Source organism: Acinonyx jubatus, chromosome E1 (assembly GCF_027475565.1).
Source record: "Acinonyx jubatus isolate Ajub_Pintada_27869175 chromosome E1, VMU_Ajub_asm_v1.0, whole genome shotgun sequence".
Taxonomy (NCBI): domain Eukaryota; kingdom Metazoa; phylum Chordata; class Mammalia; order Carnivora; family Felidae; genus Acinonyx; species Acinonyx jubatus.
The window spans coordinates 15,830,719-15,846,695 of record NC_069397.1 but is presented as its reverse complement, the minus strand read 5'-3'; the positions used below and the strand labels follow the sequence as shown (position 1 = coordinate 15,846,695).

The 15,977-nt window shown below is 49.1% G+C and overlaps 1 protein-coding gene across 3 annotated transcripts in view; it reads left to right on the top strand.

Moving 5' to 3' along the window:
* The first annotated feature begins 4,156 nt into the window (after positions 1 to 4,156).
* The window catches only part of ABR (ABR activator of RhoGEF and GTPase), a 183,762-nt gene continuing 171,941 nt past the window's right edge, over positions 4,157 to 15,977 (top strand). Inside the window, exon 1 of one of the 3 annotated variants that reach the window (XM_053212239.1) lies at positions 4,157 to 5,609. In XM_053212239.1, the coding sequence (XP_053068214.1) occupies positions 4,565 to 5,609 (1,045 nt within the window). In that variant the 5' untranslated portion in view covers positions 4,157 to 4,564. The remainder of the gene's footprint in view (positions 5,610 to 15,977) is intronic. The other 2 variants (XM_053212238.1, XM_015065111.3) reach the window with 2 other exon arrangements.

The following is a 15,977-nucleotide window of genomic DNA, read 5'->3' as shown; positions in this document are numbered from 1 at the left end:
GGAGGAAGCGGCACAGAGAAAGAAGGACAAGAGACCAAGGAGGAGCTGGGGGAACGGTGAAGCATCTTGTGCAGCTGTATCAGAGAGGACATGGGAGGCTGGAGTATGTCTTAGTGTAGGGAACAGAGGGGGACATGGGGAATGACACAGGGACCTGGTACAAGTATTCTAGTCAGATTATCCCAGAAAGTGGAAGTGAGGGAGACAGACAAAAAGGAAAGCCAATAGAGAGCTCGTTATGGGTTGGTTACCACGGTGAACAACTGGGGCTCCTTCCTGTTGGCCCGCTGAGTACACCTCAGAAATGTCCTCCAAAGATGGGACCTGGGACTTCATTAAGCAGCTCACATTTCCGCACTGCACTGTGGGATGCCCCTGCGGATATTAACTTTCCCCTTAGAAGCTTCCTTCCTGGATGCCCTTGAGAGCTTTGTGACTTTGAAAACCAAAGCCCTGGGGCAGAAAAGTGGGAGAGTGGTAGCAGTGGGTGGCTTGAGGTGAGACCATGGCAGCCCTTGGGAAGGGCCCGCTGCAATCTGAGATGGGCCAAAGGGAGATGGCATGGGACACAAAAGGCATCTGCTCATAGGGTGACTCAGATTAAGGGACTGAATGGGTGCAGCAAGTGGGAGAAAAAATTCAGGAAATGGGAAAAGTAGGGTGGGGTCAGAGAGGATCCATTGTGAAGAGTCTTTTGTGCCACATTACAAAGTTTACAGTTTATTTGCCCAACACTGGCACCTAATAGGTGCTCTATAGATATTTATCGAATAAATGAACGTTAATGACAGATGCACCCGGACCAAGCTTTAGAATCCAGCAGACTAGTGTGACTTTTTTTTTTTTTAATTTTTAAAGTTTATTTATTTTTAGCGAAAGAGAGAGGGCATGCAAGTGGGGGAGAGGCAGAGAGAGAGGGAGAGAGAGAGAGAGAAGGAATCCCTGGCAGGCTCAGCACTGTCAGCACAGAGCCCAACTCAGGGCTTAAACTCATGAAGCATGAGATCATGACCTGAGCTGAAGTCAGATGCTTAAGTGAGCCATACAGGTGCCTTAGCCATGTGACTTCTAACCTCTTTGATCTTCTATTTCTCTCTCTCTCTCTCTCTCTCTCTCTCTCTCTCTGAAGTAGCAACAATAATACCTTCTTTACAGGGTTGTTGTGAGCAATTAGATGAGATCAAAGATGTATGGCAACTAGAAGTATGGACTTAATAAATGTCAGCCACTCTACCCCTGCCCCCATGATGACCCCAAGCCAAGTAATAAACTGAACTACCCACCAGCTAGAGACAATGAAGGTTTCTCCTGGGATCTGTTTACAGAAGATATATGCTGGCATTTCCAGCTATATTGGTCCTCGTGGAAAAAATTAGTGGTATTAGTAACAACTTCCTTTGACCAAAAGGGAACCATATTGCTGTTTTAATTAAAGGACAGAGTTGAAACTATCCTCGTAGGGAATTTACAAACTCAGAAATTGATGCTTGTAGTAACTTACAGGATTTTTTTTCTTTGTACATTTAAATGTGTATATCAAAACATCTTCCAATCAATATGCTGTTGACTGGACTCATCCATCCTTGCTGGGCTGCATTTCTCTACCATCCTGAAATTTTAACAGAGGCCAAGATGCTTGTGGACTCCGTTTTAGGGAATACCCCTGCACTGGCTGTCTGTAGGCATTGGGAGCTCCTCAGTCCTTCCCAGTGGACAAAAGAGATTGTGGCAGCCTCTGAGGAGGTCAGGGGAGAATATGAAGCAAAGGTGGGAGAGAAAGCAGCTTGAGGAACTAGGTGAAGGACTGAGAAATCACACAAACTGGGGAATACTCAATCAACATATTCTAAATCATATCTATTCCTTCAGTCTGGCACCAGACAAACACTATGATGAGTAATGCCACTGGCACACCAAATTTTTTTTAAAAGGGGGGTGGGGGCGCCTGGGTGGCTCAGTTTGTTAAGCGTCCAGCTTCGGCTCAGGTCTATGAGTTCGAGCCCCATGTGGGGCTCTGTGCTGACAGCTCAAAGCCTGGAGCCTGCTTCAGATTCTGTCTCCCTCTCTGCTCCTTCCCCACTCGTACTCAGTCTCTCTCTCTTTCTCTCAAAAATAAATAAATGTTAAATAAAAATTTTTTTAAAGAAAGAGAGAGAGAGAGAGAGAAAGAAGAAATAAAGGCTATTGGGAAAATGAGTAAACACGGAGTTTGTCAAGGAAGGAAATCCCGGAGTTGAGAAGCCTCTGTGGGAAGCACATTTGCTCCTAATCTGGAGTGATTCACAACTGGAGAAGCTGAGTAGGAACCACAAGGTGGAGACTCATTCATCTGTCTGTTCGTTTGTTTATTCATTTCTTTCATTCAATGATTATCAGTTATCTCTCTACCACATCCTGCAAGAAGCAGCAACAATACAAAAGTGGAAAAGGCACAAACCCTGCCCTTGAAGGCTCTAAAAGTAGGAGAAGCAAAAGATGTCACTAACAGTTATCATAAAGTGGAACAAGGGCAAAGATAAAGACATGTACTAGATGGACTGGTGACACAAGGAGGAGGGAGAGGGGCCAGAAAAGTCTTCTCAGAGGTGGAGATCCCTTGGCTGGGTCTTAAAGGCCATTGGAATCTCCCAGGCAGCAGAGAGTTGTGCCAAGTTGGAGGAAAAGTCACCCATAATAAGGGAGACACATCTTTGAGGTTAGCATGGAGTTGGTAAGTCTAAAGCATAGGAGGGAGGCAAGGACCATTTATGGGAGGACCTCCTGTGTCATGCAGAGTCTAGAGGCCATCCTGTAGGTAATGAGGGGCCACTGAAGGGTTTTGAGCAAAAGCATCGCACTATCTCATTTGTGGCTAAGAACTATCTTCCTGGTGTCTTCCCAATAGCCAGCCTTGAGGGATGAGTTGAAAGGGATTGAAAAGTGGGAGTAGGATAGCCTGTTCAGACGGTTCAGGTGAGAGGAAAGTGGCAGGTGGCTACAGAGAAGGGGTTGCTGAGTTTAGCTCTAGTCCCCAAAGGGCTGTGTGGGCAGGAAGAATTTCCAGATGTCAAGTCTCTTAGAACATCAATTTCCTCATCCTTAAAATGAAGGAAATGTGAATCACCAATAAGGTCCTCTATTGCAGCAAGCACGAGACAGTTTATCAGGACCTCTCTCTGCAGAAAGTGGGTCCTCACCCAAGACCTAGAAAAGAGGAAGAGGGAGGGAGGCGGAGCTGGGAGCCCCCAATCCACCCCGCCGTGAGTGCCAGCCTAGGCAACTGTCCCCAGGTCCCCCTTTCCTTCTCTAGGGGAATTGCGTGAGGCCAGAGAGAAGAAGTGGAGGGGCGCCTGGGTGGCTTCCTCAGTTAAGTAACTGACTCCTGGTTTAGACTCAGGTCATGATCTCATGGTTTTTGAGTTCCAGCCCCAAATCACGTTCAGTGCTGGCAACTCGGAGGCTGCTTGGGATTCTGTCCCCTCCTCTCTCTCTGCCCCTCCCCCGCTCTCTTTCGCCCTCTCTCTCTCTCAAAAAGAAAAGAAGCCATGGAATGGGGGGGGCCCTCTTAGATGCCCAAGTGTCTAAGGCTCCCGCTGCCATGGCTTGATTCAGTCAGCCGGGAGTACTCTCAGCTTTGAAGTCACAGGGGCCTCTAGCAGAGCCACTTGGAGCTGTCACCCTTGCCTATTCCTCCCCAGGAAAAGCTCTAGTGAGCAGTGGAGAGAACGCTTTAAAGGGACTCGCCAAAGAACAAAGTTCACTCCCCAGTTTTGGATTAAACAGCGCTGTGATCTTGGACACGTTAGTGCAGGGCGCTCAGTAACTCCCAGGTAAGGATAACTCCCCCGGTCGGCAGACCGCTCCTTTGACACCTGCCCTCGTCGCCGCACCACATCGCCTTCCCCCCACCTTTGCCTTCCCGGTCCAAGGCGCGGCGCTGACTCTGGCCAGGCGAGGCTGCGGAGAGCCTGGCGGCGGGAGGTTGGCTGGGAGCCCGGGGCGCCCCCGCGCGCTCCCTCACCGCGGCTCCCGCCCCCCGCGGCCGCGCGGCCCCGCGCTCGGGTGCACGGAGCCCGCGCGGACAGCGCGCGGCGGCGGGAGCGGCGCGGCGGCGGCGGCGGCGGGGAAGGTGGGAGCCGGGCCTACCGTGTGGCCGGCTCGGAGGGTCGCCCGCTCAGCTCCGAGGCGCGCCAGCGGGACCCGGCCGGACGCCACCGAGGCTCCTCCCCCTTCGCCCGAGCCCGCCGCCCGAGCCCGCGGGGCGCCCGCGGGGCGGCGGGGGCTGCAGACGGCCGGCTCTGCGCGTCCTGCCCGGGGCGGGCCCAGGGCCCCCAGACGCCCGCCTCCGCGGTGGGTGGCCGCTTACGTCAGGGAGGCGAAACCCAGAAGAAGGAAAAAAAAAAAAAGGCACGAGGGCGGAAGGGGAAAACTTTTTTTATTATTCTTTTTTGCTCTTATTTTCTTCTGGGGCTGAAGTGAAGGGCAGGCGACTGCGCCAGCGCGGGCTTCCCGGAAAAGCCCGGCGCGACCCCAGCCCGCGGCGCGCGGCGGAGCTGGGCCCGGGAGGCCCGAAGGGGCGGCCGCCATGTGGGACCCTCAGGACTTTGAGCGCCACTGGCAGGCCGAGTTCCCCGGGGAGGAGGCACCGGTCATGCGGCTGGACTCGGTGCTGGACATGGAGCGGGAGCTGGAGCGCTGCAAACTCAACCTGAAGCGGCTGCAACAGGTGTTGGCTGAGGAGAAATTCAAAGTCTCCTACCTGCAGACGGCCCTGGCCGGGGAGAAGCGGGACCTCGGCTGTGGGCGCCTGGAGGGCGGAGACGGCGACAGCGGGGGAGCTTGGGCAGAGGAGCCGGCGCCGGCCGGGCCGGAGCGGGCGCCGCCACCGCGGGAGGAGGAGGGCGCCGCGGGCGGCGGCGGAGACCCTCCAGGCTCCTGGCGCCCTGACCCCGAGGTGGCCGCCAAGGCCGGGACTCGTCACGCGTGCCCCGACCTTCCCACTTGGCCCGGGGCGGCGGGGGCAGGGGGCGCCGTGCGCAGCTTGACCGCCGCCATCCACCAGCAGCTGCTGAAGCCTCGCCTCCTCTTCAGACTCCGGGAGGACCGCGCGCCGCCCGGCCCCGATGACACGGTCCCCAGCGCCCAGGGAGAGGAGCTGTCCTCCCGGACCCGCGCGGGGCGGGGCTCCGAGGAGGGCGAGCCGGACGCCTCGGTCTCAGATGATGGGGGCAACAGCAGTGACCACGACTTCGAGATGGTGGATTTGAACGAGAAATTCGTCCTCGGCCACTTGCTCGTGCCCCCCTGCCGGCTCGGGACCCGCGACGAGGCCGAAAAGCCGGCGCGGGCGGGCAGCCCTCATCGCTGGATGCACCTGATCCCCGGGGGCCGGCGGCAGCAGCGCCGGAGCCGCGACCTGGAGCAGCTAGAGGCGGAGGCCAAGGACGGGCGGAGCTCGCCCCTGGCTGCGGAGGAGCACCCCCCGCGCGGGGCTCGCGAGCACCTCCCCCCGTGGCGGCGCAAGAGGTTTCTGCGGGTGCCGGAGCGGGACTCGCCCAGCCACAGCTCGCCCGAGAGGAGCAGTGACTGCAGCCACAACAGCTCGGACCACGAGGACGGCTTCTCTGCAGGTAGGCGCACCCCTCGCGCATCCCGGGGGCTCCTGGCCCCTTCCTGCACCCCTTTCCGGCAAACCTCGTTGGTTCTGTTTAACCTTAGGCACTTGGGAAAAAGAGATAAAATTTATCTGTTTACCCTGAAACCACTTGTGGAACTGAAAAAAAAAAAAAAAAAAGATTGTGCAACATCATTTCGCCTTGGGCGAGTTTATGAAAATAAGCAGGATGGCGATGACAGGGGGTGATGGAATGGTGCTAGATGCTGGATTGGCTAGACCATGGGAGGCATCTTTCACTTCAGGCCTCAACCTTTATGCTCTGATACTGTAACATCACGGCCCTCCCTCTCTCGAACTCATCCTCCACGGGTTGGTCAGATCCCTATCCACCACATGATAGTACCTTTCTCTGCACAAACTCCAGAGGCTCCCATTTCCCCCACATTCCTTGATGTGAAAGTCTAAATTTCTCATTTAATTTTCTGAATTATCTGTCATCTTCTCCAGCCTGTATCGTGTGTTCTGGCCCAACTGAGACATCCTCTCACCCAGGGAAAGGTGCATCATCCTCACTGCCCCCTCTCCCCCTCCCTTTGCTGGCTGCCCCCTTCCTAGATCTGTCAGCTTCCTAGGAGCCTGATTGGGAAGGAGAGGGCATAGAATCATAGTTTTCGAGCTGGCCTAGTGCCCAGAGATCATGTCTAATGCAATGTCTTCGTTTGACAAAGGAGAAAACGGAAGCTTGGAAAGATTAAGTGTTTGTTGAAGTGAGCTGAGACTTCCACTTGGGCTGTCAGTCGCCGTTGCCTTCTATCTGGAGGACAGCACCTAGTCCTAGCCAATCTTTGATTTTGTTTAAAAAAAGTTTTTTTTTTTAATGTTTATTTATTTTTGAGAGAGACAGAGACAGAATGCGAGTAGGTTAGGGGCAGAGAGAGAGGGAGACACAGAATCCGAAGCAGGCTCCAGGCTCCAAGCTGTCAGCACAGAGCCCAACCCGGGGCTCAAACTCACCAGCGGTGAGATCATGACCTGAGCCGAAGTCGGTCGCCCAACTGACTGAGCCACCCAGGCGCCCCTGTCCTAGCCAATCTTTGAATGCCCTTGTGGCAGTCAATAGGGTGCCTTGCACATAGTAAGCACTCAATAAATATTTATGTACTGAGTCTGGGTCTCTCAGCCACCCAGCTCCCCATAGGTCAGGGAGTGGTAATGGGGCTAAGGAGGAAAGGACGGATAGGGATGTGAGGTGGCCTGTGACTGCCCCTTTGCTGCCCCTGGAGCTGTCAGGGTCTCCTCAGCCACAGGGAAAGGATAAATTGATGTCTAGTTGGGTCAAGCTGTAACCGGGAACTTAAGATGCCTTCCTGCTCAGTGAAGGAGAGAAAGAAATCACTGGTGCTGGGATTGTTCCAAAATCTCCATTATTAGATCTTATCTGGGTGAGTTTGCATTTGAATGAAAAACTGTCCACTTTGCTAAAAGCACATTTGGAAGGTCCATCAAATCATCAGTTGTGATCAATTACACTTATTCATTAGCAGAGATTGGCTGCTTCTCCCATAGGTAATGCTTTTGCTGCCCATGCTAGTAACATTTTTATGTGCCCCTTTAACTTAAGGGAAGAGTCTGAAGATTTTACTCTAGTGCCAAGTTCCAAATACTCAGTAGAGGCTACCCAAGTGCCCAGAGCTGCTTCAGAGCTGGCTCCAGTCCCATCTTCCCTGAAACCCACATCAATCACCCCTTCAGGTGTGCCCAGTGCACTGGATTTTCTCCAGGAGTTATTTTTATTTCTGTGTGCTGTCTCCTCTCTCCTTAAGGGCATTCTAGCACACGGAGCATCTTGATACAGATTAGGAATTAGCATTTCTTCTGGCCTAATGAATTACAAAAGGTGCCCCCTCTGGGTGGACCAGTGACTAAAAGATTCTCTTTCCTCTGGATTGAAGACTCCAGCCGGAGGGCACACACTCTGGCACTTCAGGACTTCGGCTAGTGGTGCCTGGCTGGTGTTTCAGGCCCCATTCCAGGACCCCTCTGCAGGGCAAGCTTGTGGACGGAACCCCTGGACAGCTGTGTATGGGGGCCCCTCCTCCCAAACCTCCCCAGTTGAGGAAGTGCCTGGGGCTGGACACGTACTCGCATGCCTGTACACGTATATGCACGTGTGCACAGTCACAAGCTTGTGCAGGAGAAAGAGCCTTCAGACAAACAGAGAGGCCCTAGAGTGGAGGGATTAAGGGCAGGGGTTTTCATGCGGTGGGTGACAGCCCACTGAAATCAGTGTTGTGGGGAATGAGAGCATCGAGAGGCCTTCCTTGTCCACGCTTGGCTGTCCTGGCTTTAGTTTTCCCCGTAGCACTCACCAAATTACCACTTCAGACGCTACGATTTTGCATGTTGACCTTTTTAACTCTCTCTCCAGTAAAAGGCAGGGTCCAAGAGGAGGAGGATTTTTTTTTTAATTTAAATCCAAGTTAGTTAATATATAGTGTAATAATGGTTTCAGGAGTAGAATTTAGTGATTCATCACTTACATACAACACCCAGTGCTCCTCACAAGTGCCCTCCTTAATGCCCATCCCCCATTTAGGACATCCCCCACCCAACACCCCTCCAGCAGCCCTCAGTTTGTTCTCTGTATTTAAGAGTCTCTTATGGTTTGTCTCTCTCTCTCTCTCTCTCTCTCTCTCTCTTTCTCTCTCTCTCTCTGTTTTTATCTTATTTTTGTTTCCCTTCCCCTATATTCATCTGTTTTGTATCTTAAATTTCACGTATGAGTGAAATCATGTGTTTTACCTTCCTCTGACTTATTTCACTTAGCATAATACTCTCTAATTCTATCCATGTTGTTGCGAACAGTAAGATTTCATTCTTTTTCATTGCCGACTAACATTCCATTGTATAGATGTACCACATCTTCTTTATGCATTTGTCAGTCAATGGACGTTTGGGGTCTTTCCATACTTTGGCTATTGTTGATAGTGCTGCTATAAACAAAGGGGTGGATGTACTCCTTTGAATCAGCATTTTTGTATCCTTTGGATAAATTCCTAGTAGTGCAATTGCTGGGTTGTAGGGTAGTTCTATTATTAAGTTTTTGAGGAACCTCCATACTGTTTTCCAGAGTGGCCGCACCAGTTTGCATTCCTACCAGCAGGACAAAAGTGTCCCTCTTTCTCTGCATCCTTGAGGGCAAGGATTTTTATCTCTTTCATCCACTGACGTCAAGCCCCAAAGCCTAGAACAGTGTCTCACACATATTAGGTGTTCCATAAATATTTGTTGAATGATATAATTTTTTAATGGGATTGAAGAGAAGAGGAAACATGGGAGTGCATTGCACATGGTAATGGAGAGCATTATTCTGTTTTAAAACTTTGTTTCAGTTGTGTATAAATGTGTGAGTGTATATTGGGTCCTGATATAGAAGGTATTTCTTGCCATGAATTGGACAAAAAGGTTTGAAAATACTGATAAAGACTATGGGCTTTGAAGCTAGACTACTTGTGTGAGCTTGGAAGAAGTTATTTGAATTTTCTGTGTCTCAGTTTCCACATCTGTGAAATGGGACTGATAAACACTGCTTATATCATACTGTTGATATGAGGAATAAATGGGATTTTGTTTCTAAAGGGCTTTGAACATGTCTTGACACATGGTAGGCACTCACAGTGTTGGCTAACCATGACTACAGGTCATTTTCTTTGAGATGCTTCAAAGACTCTCTCATTCCCAGATAGGAATCACAGATGGTTTGGTTTTCTGTGATGCATGTACTTTTCCTAGCAAGGCTCTGGCTCTTTCTAGAACCTTCCAAGAGCAGGGCAGGACCCAGGGCAGTGTCTTGCTTATGAAGTTCTCTTGCTGGACTGGCCCTCATGTTTCTCCTTCTCCACCAGCAATTATGCCCATTATTTGTATTCTGAGATCCTTAATTGAAGTTCGGGTTTTATCAAGCCATTCAGTCTGGAGGTCTTACGGAGACAGTGCCACATGAGAGTCAGAGAGGCAGAGATGCCCCTCTCCTTGGAAAAGGACCATTTTCTCTTAAATGAGAGGCAGATTCCCATACAAAGACACATATGGGTCTATTTCTACACATAGTAGCCAAACCAGAGTTTAAGTTAGAATGCCAGTTCTTTGAGTATATTCCTTTTAGCACCTTGTAGCCTGGGTTGGTGCTGAGGAAGACCAGGCCATGGTGACATGCATCAGGGTGGTGGTGTGGATGGGGTGAGGGCTGCAGAACTAGAATTACTCGTGTTGGGTCCAGTGTGCTCTGAAGACAGACCTGTGTGCCCCGACTCTGCCCCTCAGCAGTTGTGAGGCCATGGAGAAGCCGCCTTAGTCTCTATTAGCAATGACAAGGATAGCTAACACTTACTGAGGGCTTACTTTGAGCCAGTGCCTATTGTAAGCATTTTAAATGTACTTACTCATCTGTGCCTCACAACAGCTTCCTAAGACAGGCAGGATTATTATTTCCATTTTACATATGAGAATCATAAGGCTCAGAGAGCTTCAATAGCCCTGACTAAGGTCACTCAGCTTGTAAGTGACATTTGGGATTTGAATCTAAGCAGTCTGAGTCCCGAGTCCTTGCTTTCAAACAAACACCAAGCTATACTGCCTCAATAATAGCACCTACCTCTCAGGGTAGTTATGAAAATTAAATACAATAAGATATTTGAAGACTTTAGCAAAGCACCTGGCACACAGTGACCATTAAGTGCATACACATGTCCGTGTACATTATTACCATTTCCTGTACCACGAAAATCCCCAGCAGACCCCATGGCGGGGGGTCCATCTGCTGCTGGGGTCGACCAACAGGGCTGCTGCCCACCCTTGGGGCTCCTGAGTGGACTTGGCCTCACAGGTGAGCAGACCCCCTGCTGGATTTAGATCTCCTCTCTTCAGCTGGGCACTCTTGGGTGGACGCAACTGCGTGCCTACATGCAGAGCCGTGGTATTTTCCCTTTTGGGTTGCCTTGCTTCTGTGCCATTCCTGCCACAGAGGTTGGGTGACATTTCCTTCTCGGGGCTTATGCATCCCTTCCATAGCCTGTGGCATCCCCTGTACCACACGCGCACTCTTTGTGGACCAAAGCATACTCTTCTGGCAAAGCCCAAAGGTGGCTTTTCGGAGTCAGTCATCCTTTTGACTGGCAGAAACTATTCACCCGATATTCTGGTTGTAGTTCAGATGACAAAGTAAGTATCATTAATATTTTAAATTGACAGCATTTTCTCCTTGCACTAAACTTTGCCTGGTGGAGGGCAGGCAGTCTTTATTTGGCAGGCCCTTGAAATTCATTCATTTGTTCATTAATCTCTTCCAACCCAACGAGAGTTTATCGAGGTCTTACTTCATGCCAAGTCTGTGTTAAGGGTCAAGACTGCAAAAGTCGGTGACCTGCTTTTAAGGTTCTCACTGACTCTTTGGCTCCAAGGGTAGAAACCATACATTTTTAGATAAAGAAACAGCTTTCCAGCAGAACTTGGTAAATCCTGAGGCACCTGGGTGGCTCAGTCCATTAAGCGTCTGACTTTGGCTCAGGTCATGATCTCACAGTTCGTAAGTTCGAGCCCGTGTTGGGCTCTGTGCTGACAGCTCAGAGCCTGGAGTCTGCTTTGGATTCTGTCTCTCTGTCTCTCTCCCTCCCTCACTCACACTCAGCCTCCCTCTCTCTCTCTCAAAAATAAATAAACATTAAAAAAAAAAAAAACTTTGTAAATCCTGAAATGAATGACTAAGGACTGTTCATCTGAATCTTAGTGACATTCACGAGTCTAGAACAGGAAGAGATCTTATAGTAGGTCTATTCCTGCCCCCTCCAGACAGAGTCCTGGAGACCTAAAAGTAACCTCAAGGTCACACGCTCCTGACCCTCAAGGCTGGACCTATGAGCCAGGACAAGGCTCTTTCCATTGTCCTATGGCCTTTTCTTTCCTAGAATTTTAAGCAGAGAACTCTAAAGACATAAGTTCTGTCAAAGTCATGGTAACAGGAGCAGTAGACAATCGCATTTAGCCTCACATCCATCTCAGCAGGTGAAGATTACTGCTGCCATTTTATAGGTAAAGTGCTGAGGCCAGGAGAGGTAAAGAGATTTACCCAGAGTCAAACATTTCATGATGGAATCCGCCTTGAACTCAGTCTTACAAAAACAGCACTCTTTAACTTCCAGCACTTAGTGCTGTACTGGGCCAGCTGTAGAATTCTCGCGTTCTGTACTTGGGAGGCCCTGCCATCAGATTCTGCCAGGTTGCCAAAGGAGACTTTTTATTTTTAATCTGCATGGGAAATACACTTCCTATTCGGTACTCATGTTACCTAGATCGTTGTAACTTGATGGGTTTTTTCCCCTTCCCGTGAGTGACTAATGAGATTTTTGCTCCGGGAAGAATTCCTTGTGTTCAGTGATGTGTCTGAATAACTTAATTCAAAGTGTTGAATTTTCAGCCTTAGCTGTGATAGAGTGAGTTTTTTTTTTCCATTCCCTGTTGCAGAGAGATATTAAAACACTATCTGAGACACATGAGCTGGTCGTTGGCTGTGATTCGTTTGTAAGTGGAGTTGACATGGCTTCTCAAAGCTTGCTTCTCTCCACCATCACCCCACCCCCCACCATCTTAGCACTATCTACACCTCAGGAGCACTCTACCAGCCAGCCAGAGGGTGTGGGTGCGTTTGTTTAACGAGCCCTTCCTCCTCTACACATACATAGTAAATACAACCAAGACTCAAAACTTTTCTTTTCCTCTACTTGTTTTTCTTCTGGTTAAGAGACTATTCACAAAGCAGTTGGCTCTATACTTGGCCCTGGATCTTTATGTTTGAAAATCAGGATCTTGACGTATTTCCCCGGCTTTGAAACAATGGTACAAACACGTTCCCCATCTGAAAAATGGGTTTGATGTGAGCCAGCTTGCAGGGTTGTAAGACTTACATTGGATGAGTTACTGACTCTGTCTCAGCCTTGGATTCCTTGTCCGCCAAAAGTGGGTGATGGTGATTGGACTGTGTCATAGACTTGTGAAGTGTAAAGGGGGTAAGTGTGTGAAGAGTACCTAGCACAGGGCCGGGCACATAAGCATTTAATGAAGCTTAGATGGTGGTGTTGTCATTGTTCTAAGTCCAGGCCACAGCTCACATTCCTATGTCTTTGTGTAATGAAGTTCCCCAAGCCTCTTGTCTCTCTTTTCTTACTTCCTCCAGGTCACAGGTGTTTTGCTCCTTTGGAGGCAGATAAGCTTTCTTGTTCCTTTGTGGTCGCTGGTCCTTCCCCAGTTAATCCCTGTTGTCCCTGGCATCTATAAAACTGTCATCTGGCTTCTCTTTATTTCTTACTCTCTACTCACTTGCTTTCAGCTAATGCACATTCCTTCCAGTGTCTTTGTGGGCTCTGTCTGGCTTTTGAGATGCCCTTCACCCCCACTTAAACCCAGTCACAAAGCCAACCCTTCCTTCAAAGCCTGGCTTTTCCATGATATCTTGTGTTAGTTAAGATAGGGGTTTGCTGCATATGACAAAACCCCAAAAAGTAGCTTAAGCAAGATAGAGGTGTATTTCTCTTTCAAGTAAGAGAATGCCAGAAGTAAGCAGTCCAGGGAGAGTATGGTGACTACCATGATCATCAGGAATTTGGGCTTGTTTCTATTTGTGCTTTTCTGTCTCAAGTTTGCCTCATGGTCCAAAATAGCTGCTGAAAATCCAGCCATCACATTCACATTTCAGATGAGAATTAGAAGAAAGGGAGGAAGGACTAAGTGGCAGCTCTTGGTCTGCCTTTTAAGGCACTTTCCTGGTAGCCTCTCCTAACAAATTCTGTTTAGATCTCATTAGCCACCTCTAGCTACAAGGAAGGCTGGGAGATGTAGTATTTTATCTGGGCATATGGCCACCTCAAATAAAATAGGGTCTGTGTTATAAGAAAAAATGGAAGAATTGATATTGAGTAGGCAGCTAGCAGCCTCTGGCACAAGCCTTTTCCAACTACTCCAACCCATCTTGTGGTTCTTAGAGTGAGCCCCACACTCACACAGTTGTCTTATTATTGTGCCCTCTATTAATTCATTGACCCAACGAACAAATAATGACTGAACCACTGCTCTGTGCAAGGCACAATGCCTTTTCTATGTTTACTGTGAAGTGTAGCTTTCAAACTCAGAGGTTAGCTGGCTCCTTGAGAGCAGGGATCATAGCTTATGCTTCTTTTTCTCCTTCACAATATCCTTCACAGGGCTGGGCACATGGCAGGTTCTTGATGAGTACTTGGTTGACTTTGGAATATCACAAGCGAGATGTTCAGTGAAAAAATAAATCCCCTGCCTTGGTACTGTGCTAGAAAATTACGGTTATATAAGGTTTGTTTTTGGCTCATTGTGGTTTTGAGGAGCCAGAGCGAGGAGATTGGGGCATGGGGCATGTCTAAACCTCAGGGCTGCGTTGTAGCCGCAATGGACTGGTCCAGGTATTGGGGCAGACTTGGCTGTTTTGGAAACCAGACTAGTTTGTATACCAAACCAGAATTATAAACAGAAATCTCTGTGCCCACCTTCCTTTACCACTGCTGCGTGTAGCTGTATTTATGCCACGTAAATCTCTCTCGCGATTTCTGCACTGCATGGCTCCAGAGTAAATCTGCAGTCTTTCCGCAGGAGCGTGGGCTTCGGTTCGTGTTGCTGTCTTCCCGTTTGATCCTGGCTCTAGTCTGCCTGAGACAAGACTGCGTGAGGGAGCTTGCCTAGAGCTTATGTCATATCTTGTGGCTGCCGAGAAAATGATTGTTTTAAAAATGTTATTGGCACTTAGTAAAAGAACTAGGATATACTTAGCAACTACTACCTGCAAGGCACTATGTTAAGTGTTTAACCTACACGGTCACATTAATATTCAGCACAGTCTCCTGTTCTTTACCTTCTGTAAGTACCACTCTTCTCATTTTGCAGATGAGGAAAGCCGAGGCTCTAACAAGCCCAGGTTCCCTTAGGGCCAAGTGCTGGGGTTATTTTCTTCTCCTATTGAAAAAATTAATGCCTTTTATGGAGAGATAATTCACATAGTATAAAACTCACCCCTTTGAAGTATGGAGTCACGGGTTGGTTTTTAGTATATTTGCAAAGTTGTGCAACCATCCCTCATATCTAATTCCAGACCATTTCCATTGGGGGGGACTGTGTTTGGGTCCAGGCTTCTCCTCTGACCACACCATTTCCTTTTCTAACTCACCACATGCAACGATTTAAAATTGTTGCCAGGGGCACCTGGGTGGCTCATTCAGTTAAGTGTCTGACTTCGGCTCAGTTCGTCATCTCATGGTTTGTGGATTCGAGCCCTGCGTCGTGCTCTCTGCTGTCAGCACGGAGCCTGCTTTGGATCCTCTCTGCCCTGCTCTCTCTGCCCCTCCCCTGCTTGCACTCTCTGTCTCTTTCAAAATAAATAAATAAACTTAAAAAAAATTATAAAATAAAATAACTAGGTCAGGCACGCCTGGATGGCTCTGTTGGTTAAGTGTCTAATTCTTGATTTCAGCTCAGGTCATGATCTTGAGGTTCATGGGTTCAAGGCCCACATTGGACTCTGCACTGATAGTGTAGAGCCTGCTTGGGATTCTCTCTCTCCCTCTCTCTCTCCCCCTCCCCTGCTTGTGCTGTCTCTCTAAATAAATAAATAAACAAATAAATAAATAAATAAATAAATAAGCAAACATTAAAAATCTGTATATATTAAAATAACTAGGGCAGGCTTGGGGGAAATATGCACAGGAAAGGACCATCTGCTTCTTCATTTGCTTCCCCATCATTGAGATGGTCCTGGTGCCCTTTTGAATTCCCCCTGGGCCACACCTCACCCCATCAGTGCTTCCCAGACTTGGGGCAAGGGGGCAGAACATCCCAAACTTGAGTTCCATGAGCACCCCTCCTTCCTGCCTCGGGGTTGTGGTTGGTGTGTGGTGAGAGGCATCCTTGTTCTGACCTGTGTCTTATTTGCCTTGGTAGCCCCAGAGTGTCACAGTGCCCTGGCATATAGGAGCCGCTCAAACAATTCATGAAGGTCCAGACCTTCATTTCAATGACCCTGATCTAAACCAGTGCACTAACCAATTGTTCTGCCTCCAGCCTCACTCTTTCTGCTTCAGCCCTCAGCTATCTTCCACATTAAAGCCAAAGGGATCGCCCTAAATCTAATTATGCACCCCCTGCTTGCATTCTTCCGTGACTCTCTGCCACCCTCAAAGTAAATCTGAGCTTCTTAGATGCAAATATGCCCAGCCATTTGTGATCCGGTCCACCCTCAGCTGTGCCCTCCCCCACCCACACACGCATATACTTCATGCTCTAGCAATCCTGAGTTGCTTGTAGTTTCCAA